General features: G+C 37.1%; 1 protein-coding gene across 1 annotated transcript in view; it reads right to left on the bottom strand.

The window, feature by feature from the left end:
• The window catches only part of LOC139953084 (calcium-activated potassium channel subunit alpha-1-like), a 99,964-nt gene that overhangs the window by 7,881 nt on the left and 74,266 nt on the right, over window positions 1-17,817 (bottom strand). The window contains 8 exon segments of the mRNA XM_071952489.1: window positions 426-650; window positions 1,166-1,283; window positions 5,996-6,112; window positions 8,757-8,909; window positions 9,728-9,800; window positions 12,339-12,419; window positions 14,474-14,560; window positions 15,975-16,051. Coding sequence (XP_071808590.1) covers window positions 426-650; window positions 1,166-1,283; window positions 5,996-6,112; window positions 8,757-8,909; window positions 9,728-9,800; window positions 12,339-12,419; window positions 14,474-14,560; window positions 15,975-16,051 — 931 coding nt within the window.

The following is a 17,817-nucleotide window of genomic DNA, read 5'->3' on the forward strand; positions in this document are numbered from 1 at the left end:
CTGACCCAGGTGAGCCCCGTCAAAGCTATTCGGAACATACCGTGCAGACCAGGGGCGACCCAGGGAAGCTAACCGAACGCACCCATAGAGTTCATGGATATTTTCAACAGTTTTTAAATTTTGAAAAACTTTCTACGGAGGTCTGCTGATCTCTTTGATTAGGTCCAAAATAGTTGCAAATGAGCATCAGGGTATAAAGATAAAAGGCAACTCATTAAAATTAATTCAGTTTTATTAATTCAGTTTGTTGCTTGTCAAGGCCGAGCTGATACAAGCTCTTTTGTATTTCTGATTAGCAGAATGTGGGTTCGAGTTCTGTTCGAGTCCTGTTTTGAAACTGTTTTGACAATGTCTTGGGTTTATCTGATATTCCATTCATTTTTACATAAACATCTAACCAAAGAAATCACCACGGTAAAACTTACATTCATGATATAGACTTTGGGGAAGTTCTTCAACGTCTCCCATTCCCTGACGATATACTGAAGATCTCCTAACACGACAATCGTCTTGAGCTCCTCAAGATGAAAGTTACTCGCTCTCAGCGGCATCACAAAGTTTCTCATCCCAATAAGCGGGGAGTTTCTATGTCCGAACACACAGACTACAACGTGACCAGACAAGTTCGTCTGTTGTGCCTCTTCGCGTGTCTATAAAAGATCAAGAAGTTCAATGCAAAGTTTTAGAAACTATTAAGAAAAAGTTTTTAAAAACTATCAAGGTAATTGTCAAAGACCAGTCTTCTCACTCGGTGTATCTCAACATATGCATAAAATAACAAACCTGTGAAAGTTTGAGCTCAATTGGTCGCCAAAGTTGCAAGATAACTACTGTATGAAAGAACAAACACCCCTGTCACACGAAGTTGTGTGTTTTCAGATGCTTGATTTCGAGACCTCAAAATCTTGTTCTGAGGATAATCAAATTGGTGGAAAATTACTTCTTTCACGAAAACTACGTCACTTCAGTTGGAGCCGTTTCTCACAGGGTTTTTTGTACAATCAAACTCTCCCAATTACTTGTTACCAAGTACGATTTTATGCTTATAATGATTTTGAGTTATAACCAATAGTGTCCACTGCCTTTGACAAAAACAAGCCACATTTTGGAGGATGTTGGAGGATATGGCGACGACCCAAAAAAAAAAAAAAAAAAAAAAACTCACCAAGAGTGCATAAGCTGACGTTCTCTCCTTGCACCAATGGAACATTCCGGTGGAGTCAAACTGATAAGTCACATCCCCATCGAAGACATCTGGAAGATGCTTGAAGCGTGGACTCACCCTAAGATAATAAAGTTGTCCGTTACTAAAAGAAATAGCTGCTCTGTAAAATCAAACTTCAAGAATAATATTTCAGAACTACATGACAACAAGCTACGGGTAATGTCAAGGATAAGTGATGTTTGAAGGTTTGCATGGTAAGAAAATATAAAATTGTAAACTGCGGATACAACCACAGGGCTCGAACTGAACACTGCCAATTTTTGGTCCAGCAAATATTGAGCAACAAGCCCTTCTCCGAAAGTCTTGGTGCTTGTTCAAACAAAAACAGTTAAATGCTTGTTATGAGCTTTGTCAGAAAGTATTTTGTCTCATTTTGATTCTGGTCTTGCTTAGTCGGAAAGGAGTTTTTCTCATTTTGATTCTGGTCTTGGAAAAGCCAATTTTTGGTCCAGCAAATATTGAGCAACAAGCCCTTCTCCAAAAGTCTTGGTGCTTATTCAAACAAAAACAGTTAAATGCTTGTTATAAGCTTTGTCAGAGAGTATTTTTTTCTCATTTTGATTCACGGTCTTGTTAAAAAATAAATGGTCCAGCAAAAATGGAGCAACAAGCCCCTGTTGTCTTGTGGATTTTCCCTCCAAATTCAAGCCCTGAACCAATGTTTAAGTAGACTTGACTCAAGTCCCAATCCCGTGCCATCCCCCAGGAAATAACTGTTTTGTGATGCTCTGCATTCCAAAACCTGTTCTGCATGCGGGACAGGGACTTGACGATGTTGCAGTCGCCTGGTATGTACATGTAAATGTATTCACTTATGAATATGTAACATTGCTGCATGATATGTTTTGACCAATCAAACGCACTAAAAAAAAAAAGACTAGTTCATTTGTTGTTTGTGGGTTAAGTACTTAGTTGATGATTGAAATACATTTTGTACATCTCCCCATTTGGGGAGATTTTCCGATAACAACGTGCAGAGTAAGAAACGACCTCGTCAAGTCCCATTCTCGGGACCACATTTTGACGGCGAGCGCGCACTGTATTGTATGCTACGGGTTGTTTCATAGTAAGTTGAGGTAATAGCTTAGGGACCTCTCACACGAGAATGGGACTTGAATCAAGTGTAATGTATAAGAACTCTTTTGAGAGACATGTTGGTTCTGAGTTATTTTTTAACATCAAGGATACAAACACAAACGTAATTTTTAAGAATTAATATCAACAAAAATTGTGCACTTAAATAAAGACCATTGATTCATAGCGTACAGGTGCATTTGAACGTTGAAGCTGCAAAGCTTTTGTTATTTCTAAAAGGCGTTTCCAAAATAGAAATGTTACTTTTAGATTTTGCAGTTTTACTCCAACAATTACTTGTCTTGGGTACAAGTTTACAGTCTTCATGCAACTTTTAATTTGTTGATTCAGTGCTATAGGGACATTAATTGCAATAAGCTAAAGCTCATTTATTTTTAAATGTGCTTCAATTTAGAAAAATAAGTCGGATTCAACAAATAAATGTTTTACTTAGTGAATGAATGCTTCTCTTGTGCTCGCGGAAGCTCAGAGTATTCTGCGCTTACATCAAACGTATTTCTTAGGTCTAAGGTAATTTTGTCTTGTGCGCATACGCACTCCACGTTACTAGGCTACACAGATAGAGCAGAAATTTTGCACTTGCCCTATAAGCAGAGAACAGTGATCGCAAGCGCAGAATTTGGCGTTAGGCAGAGCCATGAATCTGGGCCCTGGTTGCCTGTTACCTGCCTTGTGTAACATGGAATTAAGAAAAAAAGAAGACGACATTTTTACGACTTCTTAAAAACCACTTACCTACTGGTGCTGAGGGTTCATGTGCAAGGGAGAGCAAACAGGTCAAGCAAGGAGAAAGTAAGGGAATAAAAAAAGTTAAGGTTAACTTTAACATGACGGCAAAGAAAAAAACACTGTCTTCAAAAATTAAACAAAACAATCGTTTCTATCAACTTCTTATCACCCAGAATCCGTCAAATTCCAACAATTGATGCATTGCAGCAGAGCTAATGCAAGTCAAACATTTTACAGGACCGATGGCCTGAGGTTTCAGTGTCGAGCAAATAAGCTCAAGACAGGACAAGACTAGTGTTTTTTTTTTCCTTTTTCTTTCAATTCAACATCTTTATCTCAAAAGAACGATGTTCAAATGTTGAGTTTCAGTCTCACACATATCTTTCAAACTGCAGAATATCACGCATGAAACAGAAGAAGTAAATCTTCTCTTACTGTTTTGTTCTAAAGTATCAATTCGCTTTTTTAGTTCATGTATAAACAAAATCCCGCTGCAGTAAAATGTCTGAGCTACAAGTCCGACCATCTTGTGGACGTTTCCCCAAAAATGTTGGTACGCAGTGTGTTGGAATGTGGTGGTTTCAAGTAGGTTAGGGGTTAAGTGCTGTTAGGGTCAAGGGTCAAGCCATCCCAATACCAGTGAGTGTGACAAGGAGATGTTGCATCCAATCAAAACCACCACCACTGATGAAGTGAAGATGATGGTTGCTAGGGAAATGGTTACCAAGGAAGAGGAAGGAATGAGAGGAAGTGAACTGCATTGTGGTTAATCTTGGTGAGGAGTTCTCATGTAATTACTCTCCATGCCGTGAACTTTACACCCTAGTCTTAATCATATTATTGTTAGCGAGAACTCACACGGAAAACACCCTCTAAATTTTGATAGAAAACTCTGACAGCAAGACATTTCATTCAATAAGCCATTTGCATGTTAGATTTGAATGTTGTCTGGTACAATGACGTGCTTGATCACGATACCAATTAAATTTGAATTCCTCAGACTATCGAGACTATCTGAATGAGTATGTATAATGGCACAATTGAACCAGGTAAGGTTGCTATATGCAAAGGCTTGCCCAAACCACTTGACATAGCAACTGTCTTTATAGCCTGAGGAATTCCAATGAAAGCGGTAATTTGTAACTCAGCAAGACATAAGACTTTATTCAAATCGAACTTGCAAATGGCTTATTGGCTTTTATTGGGAAGTTCAAACACTGCTCATATCACATTTTTATTTGAAATGGTTTATTGATAAAAACAAACAGCAGATTGCCAAACTGTGACCGTTTGTACCAATAATCATTAAATAATTTTGTACAAACCAAAACATGTTCTGTCAATCACTGGCAATGTGTTTGATAGAGGTACGTGAGGAAAAGTTTGCTGTAAAAATTTCAATTTAAAGGTTGGGTCATAGAGTGGTTTTTTTTTAAGCCTAATTACTGATTTATTCTAAGGACCACATTATTGAAGAAGATACAATAAAAGTCATGTATGAAAAATTCAACTGCAATGCAGTGGCTACTTGCTGAGAAAACAGCAGAGAAATGCAACAGTATTTTCACAAGAACGTCGAATCCATCTACATTTAACGGGGAGACGGCGGGTTACAACCGCATCTCTCTCTCTCTGCAGCATACACGAATGAAAGATTAACATTTCAGCTATTTGCAAGTAGATTTCTGTCACCTTAATTCTCCAGTGATTTGTATGATCTAAGAATCATTCTAGCTATTATTATAGCAAGTAGATTGGACCTACATGTACCTACAAGTTTCATCAGCTAGAAAAATCTTTAACAATGGGTGCGTTCGATTAGCTTCCCTAGGTCGACAACGATCTGCCCCCAATACGTTCGAATAGTTTTGACGTCATTTCAGGGGCTCACCCAGGTCAGCCCCCAGTGCCCTGCTTGTGGAGTGGGTCACTTGGGGCTGGCCCGAGGTGCATATGATGTCACCACGAAAGAACGAGTGGGATTATTCGATTAACTCTTGTCAGGGGCTCACCCGGATGAGCACCGCAGGGTCGACCCGAGGAAGGTAATCGAACGCACCCATTAAAAGTGCTGGGGAAGACGCTTTTTAATCTAGCTGTTCCTTTTCCACAGGGGGATTCTAATAACTACAAAAGCTCTACGGTTAATGAACTCAGTTTCCCAAATGGAAATTAAATGGCAATGTTAATGGATATGATATTGTTGAGTGATGTGAGAATCAACATTTTGATACTTTATCGATAGCGGAACGCTACTGGAATCAAACACCCAACCAGAAAAAGAAAAAAAACATTTCTGTATCGGAATTTCAAGAGAAAAAATGACTAGAGCGGGACTCGAACATGTCACCTCCTGATTGTCATGCCGGCGCTCTATAAACTTATCTATACATCCATGCTGCTGGCAGTCTCCCTATCTTTGTTGGGGGTGATGGGGGGGGGGTCCAGTCAGAAGCTATTCAACCTGTGACTGCCGTGTAGCCATGGACCACACCCAAGTTCACACAATACAACCTTGGAAACGGCAGCAGAGGGATCAAGGGAAACTGCCAACATTAAGGGCTAGATAGCTCAGTTGGTAAATTACAACTTAAAAATTCCCTGCTTAGCAATTTTGAGCAGGATACCAGTCACAAATTGTACACGTGACATGGAAGTTTGGCTGGTAACCTTATCCAGGTCAGGATTTGTTTGTTGTGCTTAGCTATTTTTGTGCTTAAGCATGTTTATGATATCGGGCCCCGTTTGGAAAACCAAGGGTTATCTGGAAATTAAAAAAGTGCCCAGTATCGTCAAAATCATCAAAATAATAAATCCTCACATTAAGATAAACATGCAAGTGATGAAGGAAAGCACCGCAATCACCTGTGAACCAAATCAAACCCAAGGCAGACACCCACACAAACAATGTGTCAAACACCCTGACACACACCCACACACACCCACCAAGTTGGCTTCATGTTGCGTTCACCATTTGTCAATTTCATCCTTAGAAGAAGATGACCAAGTGACCCCACGCATGGACGTGGTCGGTCAAAGCGGATTCGACGACGAAAAGCATAACTGATGAAAAGGTGCAGTACAAGAAACAAATGAATAAATATTGTTTTCATATCATACATGTAGTAGCACAACGAAAAACACCCGCTGCAAATAGAAGTAGGTTTTTAACAAAGGATGTACAAATATAAAAATTAGTGATGTACAAGTATAAATGTATGCATTGCAGAAGAGTGCCTTTTTCGCTTGATACAAAAAATGACATGAATGGTGTGCCATAGTTCAATCATTGTGGTTTAAAGCCATTGGACACTTTCGGTAAACAGTATTGTCCAAAGGCCCACACTTCGTGTATCACAACTTCTATATAAAAAAACAAACCTGTGAAAATTTAGGCTCAATCGGTCATCGGAGTCGGGAGAAAATAACGGGAAAACCCACTCTTGTTTCCGCACGTTTTGCCGTGTCATGACATGTGTTTACAGTAACTCCGTAATTCTCGCTATCGAGAATTGATAATTGTTTTAATGTTTTCTCAAATTTCATGAAATAATATTTCAAGAGAAGTCTTTTACCATTACCTTCTGTAAGCCCTGTAAGTTATTTGTAAATCTGTGAACTTTTTTTTTGTTTTTCTGTTCCGAAAGTGTATAATGGCTTTAAAACAACTATTCTAAATAAACCAATGATTATGAGTAATGTGTTATGACATAATGCCCAAGTAGAACCTAGTCATTTGATTGGAGAACTGGAGGTCACGCGACTTTCATAAGTCACAGCGTGCGTTTTCATTCCATCCTTTTTTGCTTTTTAGAACACCCTGTGTGTGCATGCGCAGGCCAGCGTCCGCTTGCGCAATGGTTGGGAGGCTGGACGCTTGACGTGCAACTATAAAAAAGTGTTTTATAGTCATCGCAGGGGCATCAGTGCTAGTTGCTGAAGACAATCACGCCCTTCAGCATTGATGATAATAATCGCGCAATTGACTACAAACCAGCCTTTCACAGCTGAGTACAAAGTGGCCTCGTAGTGGATGCCATGGTACAATCTTGTAAAAAATTTGCGTAATTGTTTTTTTGTTTTCCCCCTTCCAATTGACACAGATCTACCTGGGTGTTATACAAAAAGAATAATAAATGTTTTGCATTCACGCAAGGGAGAGAATATTTTCATTTGTTGAAAGTTTGAATGTTCGACTCAAAGAGTCGAGTTATTCCATCATTCAACTCATGACGACATTCTCATCATTGCACTCATAAATATTTAATTATTGGCATAATATGTTACACTAACTGTGCTTAAAGAATTTGGGTACTTTTTGTAATTAAAAAACACAATGTCCTAAGATTTACATTAAATTTTCACTGTTTGAAGATAATGACAGTAGAAACCTCACCTAAGAATATTAGTTGCTGAGGTGCTGTACATGTAGTTTTTAAGAAATGAGTAAATCATTGTCAGGAAAATACGTTTTTACATGCTCAAATAATTTTCGTCTCATGATCACTGAGACAAAAATTATTTACATGACATTGTTTTACTCATTTCTCAAAAACTACAGCACCTCAGCAAGTAATATTCCGTAATATTTTCAGGGAAGCTTTCTACCATCAGTATCTTTAAACTATGTAAGTTTAATGTAAATATGTGCACATTTTTTTTTTGTCCTATAAAAAGTACCCAAATCCTTTAAAGACCTTAAAAAGACGTTACCAAGATCTTATTTATAAAAAAATACTTAAAAAAGAAATTTTAAAAATACCCAAGACAGATGCTGTCTTCTACCAATATGAACATGCTGTCTTCTACCAATTTGAACAATATCACTTGATAGATATGAAAAAACATATCAACAATCAACCATGACAAGAGTAATGGTTAAAGGCAGGGTATACTTTTGGTAAATGTCAAAGACCAGTCTTTCTCACTTGGTGTATCTCAACATTACGCATAAAATAACAAACCTGTGAAAATTTGAGCTCAATTGGACATCGGAGTTGCAAGATAACTATGAAAGACCCACGAAGTTGTGTGCTTTTAGATGGTTGATTTTGAGACCTCAAATTCTAAACTTAACTCTCAAAATCAAATTCGTGGAAAATTACTTCTTTCTCGAAAACTTTTTCACTTCAGAGGGAGCCGTTTCTCACAATGTTTTATACCATCAACCTCTCCCCATTACTTGTTACCAAGTGATGTTTTATGCTGATGATTATTTTGAGCAATTACCAATAGTGTCCACACTGCCTTTAAAGGCAGGGTATACTTTTGGTAGTTGTCAAAGACCAGTCTTCTCACTTGGTGTATCCCAACATATTTCATAAAATAACACACCTGTTAAAAATATGGCATCGATTGGTCATCAAAGTTGCAAGAAAATATCGAAAGAAAAAAACACACGTGTGTGCTTTCAGATGAAGACTGCAAGCATAAAAAAACCTGTGACAACGTTTTTTTTTTTCTCATTTTGATTCTGGTCTTGAATAATATCATTCCTGGTCCAGCAAAAATTCTGAGCTAAAACAAAAATCTCCCCCCCCCCCCCAAAAAAAAAAAAAAAAAAAAAAAAAAAAAATAATGAATTTGAGCCCTACAGCAGAAAAGTTGAATAACATTAGTTGTTTTTAACATTTACATGTAGTAAATAATACACAGTTTGTCCACCACCTGTACCCACCACCAGTTCTGATATGAAAGCACCCTATACCTTGTGGACCTATCCTTCTTCCTTGGTCTGGTGGGGTTGATGACGTTTGGTTGATTTGGTCGATCGTCCCGTCGATCGTACCAATCATCTTCACTTACATCCAAACCCTCTTTCTTGATTCGGTTAGAGCTACATGTATGCACCGGTATGCAGCTTGAGTGTGTGGTTAGTAGGGAACACAGGGACAGAAAACAGTCAAACAAATTTGCTACATTAACAAAGGTGGTTTCACATAAAATAGACACCCCCCATCCACAAAAAATATACATATTTTTGTAATTACGCCCTTAAAATCAATTCAGGTTTTTTTTTGTAACTGCTAGTGCCTTTTGATGAAATAAATAAACCATTAATAAAAATTTAAAAAAATTTCGGTTATTTTTTTCGTTTTTTTTAAAAATAAATGACATTTGCAAATTAGATTTGAATAATGTACAATGACTGGCTTTGTCACAATTTACCATTTAAGATTAAATTCCACAGATTAAAGAGACAGTTGCCATAAGCCTTTTTGAGGTATGGCGGACACAATGCTACAACACTGTAAAGTTGTGGTAAATTTGTGCGTATTGACCATACAAATAGAACGTATGTTATTCAGTGAAAAGCGCATTTTAGGCGACGCAGCGTTTACACGTAAACCTAATGACCACCAACATGGTGAGCGTGGCATCAGTCGCGGCGTGTGATGCGCGCATATCACGTCCGCCATACCTCAAAAAGGCTTATGGATCATGGTTCAGGGCAAGCAAGCTTTTTCCTAAAGAGTCCTACATGTAGGACTAGTCCTAAGTTAGAACGACATTTGTAAAACCGACGGCTGGATACATACAATAAAATACACAAGAATACAGAACAAAAGCAGCTAAAAATTACCTTAAAGAATACACAAGAGTTATATGAAGTCATAATGAAAAACAGGGGAAAAACCAAGTATTGATAACTTGAATACACTGAAGGTGAAGAATTACCTGTTATTGGTCAGCACGAGTCCGTTAGTCTTGTCCAGTTTGCCGCCCTCGAGGTTCGACGGAATGCTCAGTGCTAAAAATGGAAAAAATTAAATCCAACTGAATTAGAACAAACAAAAGGCAACATTGACCCTAAAGTTTCCAGTGAAAATTGAAATCACTCCTTATATTATTCAAAAGTTTTGGAGAGGCGAATTATCCAATAAATATAATAGATCCATGGATCTAAAGGCACTGCACTGTACACGTTTGGTAATCGTCAAAGACCAGCCGTCGATTTCAGAAAGAGTTAGGACTCGTCTTATCTCGAGTTAGGACGAGAAACTCGTCCTAACTTAGGATTAATCTTAAGGTCTGCATGCTACAGTATAGGGTTGGGACTCGTCTGAAGTCCTAAGATTAGTCTTAAGTTAGGAAGAGTTTTGTGAAATCTACGGCTGTGTTCTCACTTGGTGTATCCCATCATAAGCATAAAATAACAAGCCTGTGAAAATTTGGGCTCAATAGGTCATCGAAGTTGCGAGAAAATGATGAAAGAAAAAACACCCTTGTTGGAAGAATTTGTGTGCTTTCAGATAGGAATAAAAGACTTCTAGCTAGAAGTCTTTTATTAATTTAGTGAGAAATTACCTCTTTCTCAAAAACTACGTTACTTCAGAGGGAGTCATTTCCCACAATGTTTTATACTCTCAACAGCTCTCCAATGCTTGTTACCAAGTTAAGTCAGTTTTTAAGTTAATATTTGTTTTGAGTAATTTCCAAACGTGTACCTTCCCTTCAACTAGAATTAGCTGTTTTAAACCGCTTACCAGCCATTAGGACCTATAGTAACAATACAAAATAAAATTCCAGATTTTGTTAACAAATGCATTCGATTTCTCATGGCAGTCCTGTTCTTGTCTTCAGCCAAGAGTTTTAAATGTATCGGTCTTGGCAACTGCAGCTCTGCTTAAAATCTTTTATTTATAAACAAAATGCAATAATTCGTCAAAAGGACCGTCATCAGTTTAGAAAAAAATAAAAATAAAACTTGTTTAGCGTCATGCCTTTTTGAAAAAAGAAAGGAGCAGGGCCTTTTTTTTTTTTTTAAATGGCCGCCAGACACATTTGTAAAGACCGACTGGACTTTTGTTTTGTATAAGATTGTTAAGATGTATTTTTTTCTTTTCCTTTTAAAGGGGGCGGTCTCTTAAAAGGAAGCTGGCAAGGACGCTTAACATGGTTTTTTTTTGCCTTGGATCATTCCATGCTCTCAAAAGTTGCATTCACAAAACTGTTCAGAATTTGGGATTTGAAGAGCAACAAAATTACAGACAAAAGCATCTAACTATAGACGACATGGTTGGAATCCTGCCGACACTGAAAACAAAAGTCATGCTGAAAGAGGGTTATTCATAATACTGGTGCTATTAAGTGACTTGCAGCAGGATACTGGTTGGCGAGATGTTGTCATGTGACAAAGCATTAAAGCTGTGATTGGCTTTAAAGGTAGGGTCATAGATTGGTTCTCGTGAAAACACAGTGATAATTTGTTTGTGGTTTTCTCAGGAAGTAGACACGGTATTCAAATGAAACTTTCATGGGTGACTTTTATTGTAACTTTCTTGATAAATTCGTCTATAAATCAGCATTAGGTTGATCAAAGCTAATCCATGACCATACCTTTAAGTCAAACTAAAAGGCCGTAAATAAAAGAAAAGCAGAGTGGATATTGCTGTAGGTGATTGAAAGAAATATCTCTTAAACAATCAGACTATTTACAAATTATGGAAATTTTCATCAAATCAGTTTCATGTAAATTGACAGAGTATTCCAAATCCTTTTGAACTGGGCGATGTGACACCCTACTTATTAGAACAATTTCAAAGAAAAGGTAGCCAGTTACAAATAAGTTAACCTTTGGAGACCCTTTCTGCTAAGCGTTTATGTCTTCAGTGTTAAGCAAATAGAATGTGCTTTAAGCAACTTGATACTGATATTAGTACTCCTTCATTGCAGTTACATTATAACCACGAAGCTCTAGACAAACTAATAGCGAACAATCTCTTTCGATCTATCTAACTATTTTTTTAAGGCATGAGCTAACTTGCTATTCAAACAACTATTTACTACTTTTTAACAGGCTAGAGGATTGCAGCGCCTACTACTAGCTTACGGGCTGGTAAGCACTCAACAAAACAATTGTCCAATTAACCTACAATTAATCTGTGTCACCGTCTTTGTGTTCTGATACACTTATTGTGGTCTAATCAAATTAGTCATCAATCAAATTTGTGAGAAGAAAGACCCCCAAATCAATCATTCACAAAAATATTCGGAGAATTATGTGAAAATATGAAAATAATCGGTAAAACAGAACACTATGCGACGGTTCATCCGGTAAAAAACATCCATTCTTGGCTTATGAACATTCATTACATTATAAAGTGGTGAAGCAGCTCATGAATTTTCAATGAGCCTGCTATACAAAAAAACATCCTGTCTTGGCTGATGAATATTCATTAGGTGTTAAAAAGCGGGGAGGCAGCTCATGAATATTCGACAAGCAAATTAAAACACTAGTACACGGCTAAGAGCTGGCGTTATGAATATTCGATGGGAGTCCGCTTACCAGAGTCTGGATTAACAACCCGTTGTCCCTTCACCATCTTCTCTTCAGGTGTGTGTGTTATGGCCATACTTATGTTAGCAACTTTAACGGTTAGGAATCACAGCAAACCGCGCAGGGGTGGGGGGGGGGGGGGAGTAAAAAAGGGGGTTTAAGAAAACAGGTGTATCAGGTGATAATTAAGGGTATAACGGTCGTTTACTCACAGGCAAGTACAGTTGAAACTGACTGTATGGTGTAACTTGATCGTATACGAGCTAAGTTCGGTCAAATGTAGTCATAGAAAATAAAATTATATCTAAATATTTGTTTACATCATGGGTTGCTATAGCAACTATATGAACATAATCACCTTATTGTAAAGATGTTAATGGGATGGTCGGTTGCCACTAACCATGGGTATTAAATCATCCCAGCTAATTTTAGTTCTTCAAGGATTGATGTCATACAGACGATCTACAGACAGACGGCTTGCGAGCAGAGTAATGGAATTATACAACTGCAGAGGTGCGCTGTCGTTATTTTTGAACTGGGGATCTAGAGCAGGTGTCATTTCTTCTTCACCCAGTGTATATATCTTTGTCCCGATCAACCCTTCAGAGAACATAGTGGCTACAAGCGGCTACAAGCGGCTACAAGCGGCTTGAATCCATGCGGCTTGTACCAAAATGCCAACAGCGGCCTCCGCCAAATGGCCCCAATATTTGACCAACTTTTGCTCAAACAAGAGAGTCAAACAAAAAGGTTAGGGACCGAAGTGACATTTTCCAATGTTTCACAGAATCTACAACTCTAAAACAAAACCATGTGTTTCTGATTCTTATTAATTTTCTTGACATTTCCCATGAAAAAAAAAAAAAAAAAAACGAGCAAAGAACAACAAACAAGATAAGCAATGTTGGAGATATTTTATTTAATTGAAAGTTGTTGAATTTGGTCAGAACCTCTGCTAACACGATTGAATGTTTTGCTAACAGTCGGCCGTCCATGCCAACCAGCGCGGTTTGTTTATCGGCAATGGAAAGGTCTATGGAAACTAGAAACATGGCTGGGCTCCCAGTGCATGTATAATATACATTACAGAAAAACTTGCTGTTGTGCGAAAGAAAATAAACATGAAGTTATAGGGGAAGGTAATTCAGTTAAAATAACTATCTCGAAATAATATTCTATGGCAGTGCAAGAGTGTCTTAAATACTTGTGCTCAGAAGATCTAAGATGCAGAGGTGATCTAAACACAAAATTGGAATACACAAAAGTACAAATAAAATAATTTGTCTAAAATTATACCTGAGAAAAACCCGAAAATATCTCTATTGTGATTACTAGAAAAATGAGTGTGCTAAATCAATAATAAAAATGAAAACAAAAATTAAGAACTTGATTTCTAGTGTAAGTTGTGATATTTATTTGACACTGAGACTGAATTTTAAAACGAGAATGAAAGATGGAAAAGTTACAATCTAATAACCATTACGCTAGAAGAAGACAAAGGTTTTTGTGCGGAACAAAATGATAATTCACTAAGATATTGTGGTCCTTCCACAATGCAGCTTGGGTCAAGCTTCCTTTAGTCACAGGAAAAAAACTCTTCAGGGCAAAAAATACCAATGGGTTTTTGAACTGTTTAATAATATAACAATAACCTGTGAAAATTTTGGCCCAAAAGGTGATAGCGTTTTGGGGATATTGCCGCAAACCCGTAAATGGAATACAAAAATCTGAGAAACGTTTCAATCAGAATTGCTTCTCAGATTGATAATCTTCTGAATCCCTTTCTCTAAAACCACATCCCTTAGGAAGGAATCATTTCTCAAAACGTTTTACAGATGCAGTGCTTCTCGCCCGGTAAGTTTCTATGGTCATTCATTTTCTGGGAGTAACTACAAAAGATAAGGCTTACGTTTTGAATTCACAGTCACCAGTGACGTTGAATTCTAGCTACATTCCTTAAAGTAAAAAGGAAATTCAAGTCCACATACAAAATATTTGTAATTTCTCAAATAATTTCCCCTCGTCCGAACAAATTCCTTTGTCCTCTTCGCAATGAGAGGTTATCAGAAGACACGGATACAGAAATTCATGCTAGATGTAATCATGCAAAATGAGACAGCAAGATAAAGTGAAAGGACAGAAACCTGAGAACTTAGGATGTTTGCGTTTCCGTGAACACGGCAACAATCGCCGAAGACCCCGTCGTTTTGCTCGCCGCCCTAAATAATCAGCTAAAGAAGGAAGAAGATAATGACTGACAAAACAGAAGAAAGAAAAGCCACAGGAGACCCTTCACCGAGACAACCAGGTAAATAATAAGACTGATATAAAAGTTGTAATTACGTGTCTAATTCACTTTATTATAGGATTCCAATCTACTTGTGTTATAAAGAAATACCTTGTTATAAAGAGGCTATCACTGTTAATATATTGAGGTTCAAGATTTGTTATAAAGAGGTTGAAACCTTGTTATAAAGAGCACTGTTATAAAGAGGTTCAACCCTTGTTATAAAGATCACTATTATAATGAGGTTCAACCTTTTGTTATAAAGAGGTTCAACCTTTGTTACAAAGAGGTTCAAACCTGGTTATAAATAGCACTGTTATAAAGAGGTTCAACCCTTGTTATAAAGAGAGTCAACCCTTGTTATAAAAAGAGGTTCAACCCTTGTTATAAAAAGCGGTTCAACCCTTGTTATAAAGAGGTTCAACCCTTGTTATAAAGAGGTTCAACCCTTGTTATAAAAAGAGGTTCAACCCTGGTTATAAAGAGGTTCTACCCTTGTTATAAAGAGGTTCAACCCTTGTTATAAAAAGAGGTTCAACCCTTGTTATAAAGAGGTTCAACCCTTGTTATAAAAAGAGGTTCAACCCTGGTTACAAAGAGGTTCAAACCTTGTTTTAAATAGGACTGTTATAAAGAGGTTCAAACCTGTTTATAAAGAGCACTGTTATAAAGAGGTTGAAACCTGGTTTTAAATAGCACTGTTATAAAGAGGTTCTGCTTAGAAAGTTCTGAATCTTGTTTCTACTTTGTGTTTCTTAGTTTTGTCTCCTCTTTTAAGAACATCTCTGTATAAAGACCTTATTGGGCCAGTCCCTGCGACCTCACTACAAAGAGAGGTAACTGTACTATTTTGAGGTTTTAAGTTATCTGCAAATGATGAGTAAGATCTCTAAAATGATCGCAAAGGTCATCAAAATTAACCAATGTTATTGTTTAATCAAAATTTGTTAGCCCTTTTTATCAATGAATTTGTCAACAAATTTGCCAATGAAATTACAACGATGATTTAGTAAAACATTTTACAGTGAAAAGCGCTGCTAAATGTATTTAAAAACTGGTTATTACTACATGTATTTGTAATGCATTCTATTCTGTGAAAGCTCCCTGGACAATACATTATGTCAAACCAGAAACTCTTCACAGCTTTGTTGTTTCATGTATACTTTCGGCGAAATAAAGTTCGAATCCCAGCCCAAGAGAATTACCAACCAATGTTGTCTTCATGCTTTGAACTTGTGTGGTATAGGGGGGAAAACAGGATGATAACCAATCACCAACAGGAGTACCCCTTAAAAATGCTGAAGAAATTAAAGGATCAAATTATAATGCTGGAGAAAAAAACAGAAGGAATTTATTACCATTATCACAGTCGCATTGTTTGATTTTCTCCACGGCGATGACGTCATCATGGCATGCTTTGCAGTAGTAATACGCTCTATAAAAAATAATAAAAAATAAAACAAAATAAAAAAATTGATGATTTGATTTAAGGCCAAGTTCACCAGTGAAGGAGGTAGTCCTCCTCATTTAAACACCACTCATCTTTATTCCTTGATGCTCTACGTCTTTGCTATTCCTTCATCCGATCTCAAATCTTCCCAACATTGACGTGTCGAGGCCGAGCGGACAACCGCATTGGACTCAAGCTCTGGTGTTTCTGATCAGCAGAGTGTGAGGCTCGAGTCCCTTGGCCCAATTTCATAATCTTCTGAATCCCTTTCTTGAAAACCACATCCCTTAGGAGGGAATCTTTTTTCAAAACGTTGCACAAATGCAGTGCTCCTTGCCAAGTAATTTGTATGGTCATTAACAAGCCACCACTGTCTCAAGTTTCAAAGCTCTTCTCAAAACAGATCTGTTCAATTCATCGTATACATAATTATTCTTTTATTCCTCTGAGCACTTAGAGACTTTCTTTTGGAGGTGTCAGGCGCTATATAAATGTAGTTATTCTTATCCTTATCCTTATCCTTATCCTTATCCTTATCCTTATCCTTATCCTTATCCTTATCCTTATCCTTATCCTTATCCTTATCCTTATCATTCTCTTTATCCTTATCCTTATCCTTATCCTTATCCTTATCCTTATCCTTATCCTTATCCTTATCCTTATCCTTATCCTTATCCTTATCCTTATCCTTATCCTTATCCTTATCCTTATCCTTATCCTTAATCCTTATCCTTATCCTTATCCTTATCCTTATCCTTATCCTTATCCTTATCCTTATCCTTATCCTTATCCTTATCCTTATCCTTATCCTTATCCTTATCCTTATCCTTATCCTTATCCTTATCCTTATCCTTATCCTTATCCTTATCCTTATCCTTATCCTTATCCTTATCCTTATCCTTATCCTTATCCTTATCCTTATCCTTATCCTTATCCTTATCCTTATCCTTATCCTTATCCTTATCCTTATCCTTATCCTTATCCTTATCCTTATCATTATCATTATCATTATCATTATCATTATTATTATTATTATTATTATTATTATTAACTTTGGGGAGTAATTAGCAAAGATACACCATCTCTTTAAAGGTTTGTTGTTGTATGCCTTTGTGGTTTAAGGGTTTTCTGTATTTTTTTGTAATTTTAATATTTTTAGACTCGCAAGCCGAAGTGAATTTCCACTGCATATGCATATGTGTGACAATAAAACAATAAAACAATTGAATTGAATTAGAAGTGTTTTCAGTAAGCATAATTTTGTTGTGCTTAGCTTCTATTTTATGCTTAAGCAGCTCTATGAAATTAGGGTTGTTCTTCAAGCAGCACGTCCAGGTCATCTCCATTTATCCTGTTTTGTTTCAAATCCTTACAATGTCTGTAACTCAACCTTCCCTTGTATTTCCCATGCCCATAGCCCCGTCTTTGATTGATATATTAAAAATTTGCTGTCTGTCGCTCTTTTGTGGCGTACACTGTTTTCGCTCAATCCGTGCGTATGACTAGAGTCACAACAAAGAGACCTCAATGGAAAAGTTATTCCATTGTACGTATTGTATAGACGAAGACATGATCGATCAATTGAATCTAGGAAATAAACCAGGAGAGACCTTCAGGTACGTGAAGGTAGGAGATCGGTTTATTGCATTATTTTGAGATAATTACACAGGAAATAAAAAAAAAAAAAATGACAAGCAATTAGTGGTTTTGCTTTGGAAACTGCACTGTCATCTCGATATTCGTCGTTGTGC

This window comes from Asterias amurensis, chromosome 21 (assembly GCF_032118995.1).
Source record: "Asterias amurensis chromosome 21, ASM3211899v1".
Taxonomy (NCBI): Eukaryota; Metazoa; Echinodermata; class Asteroidea; order Forcipulatida; family Asteriidae; genus Asterias; species Asterias amurensis.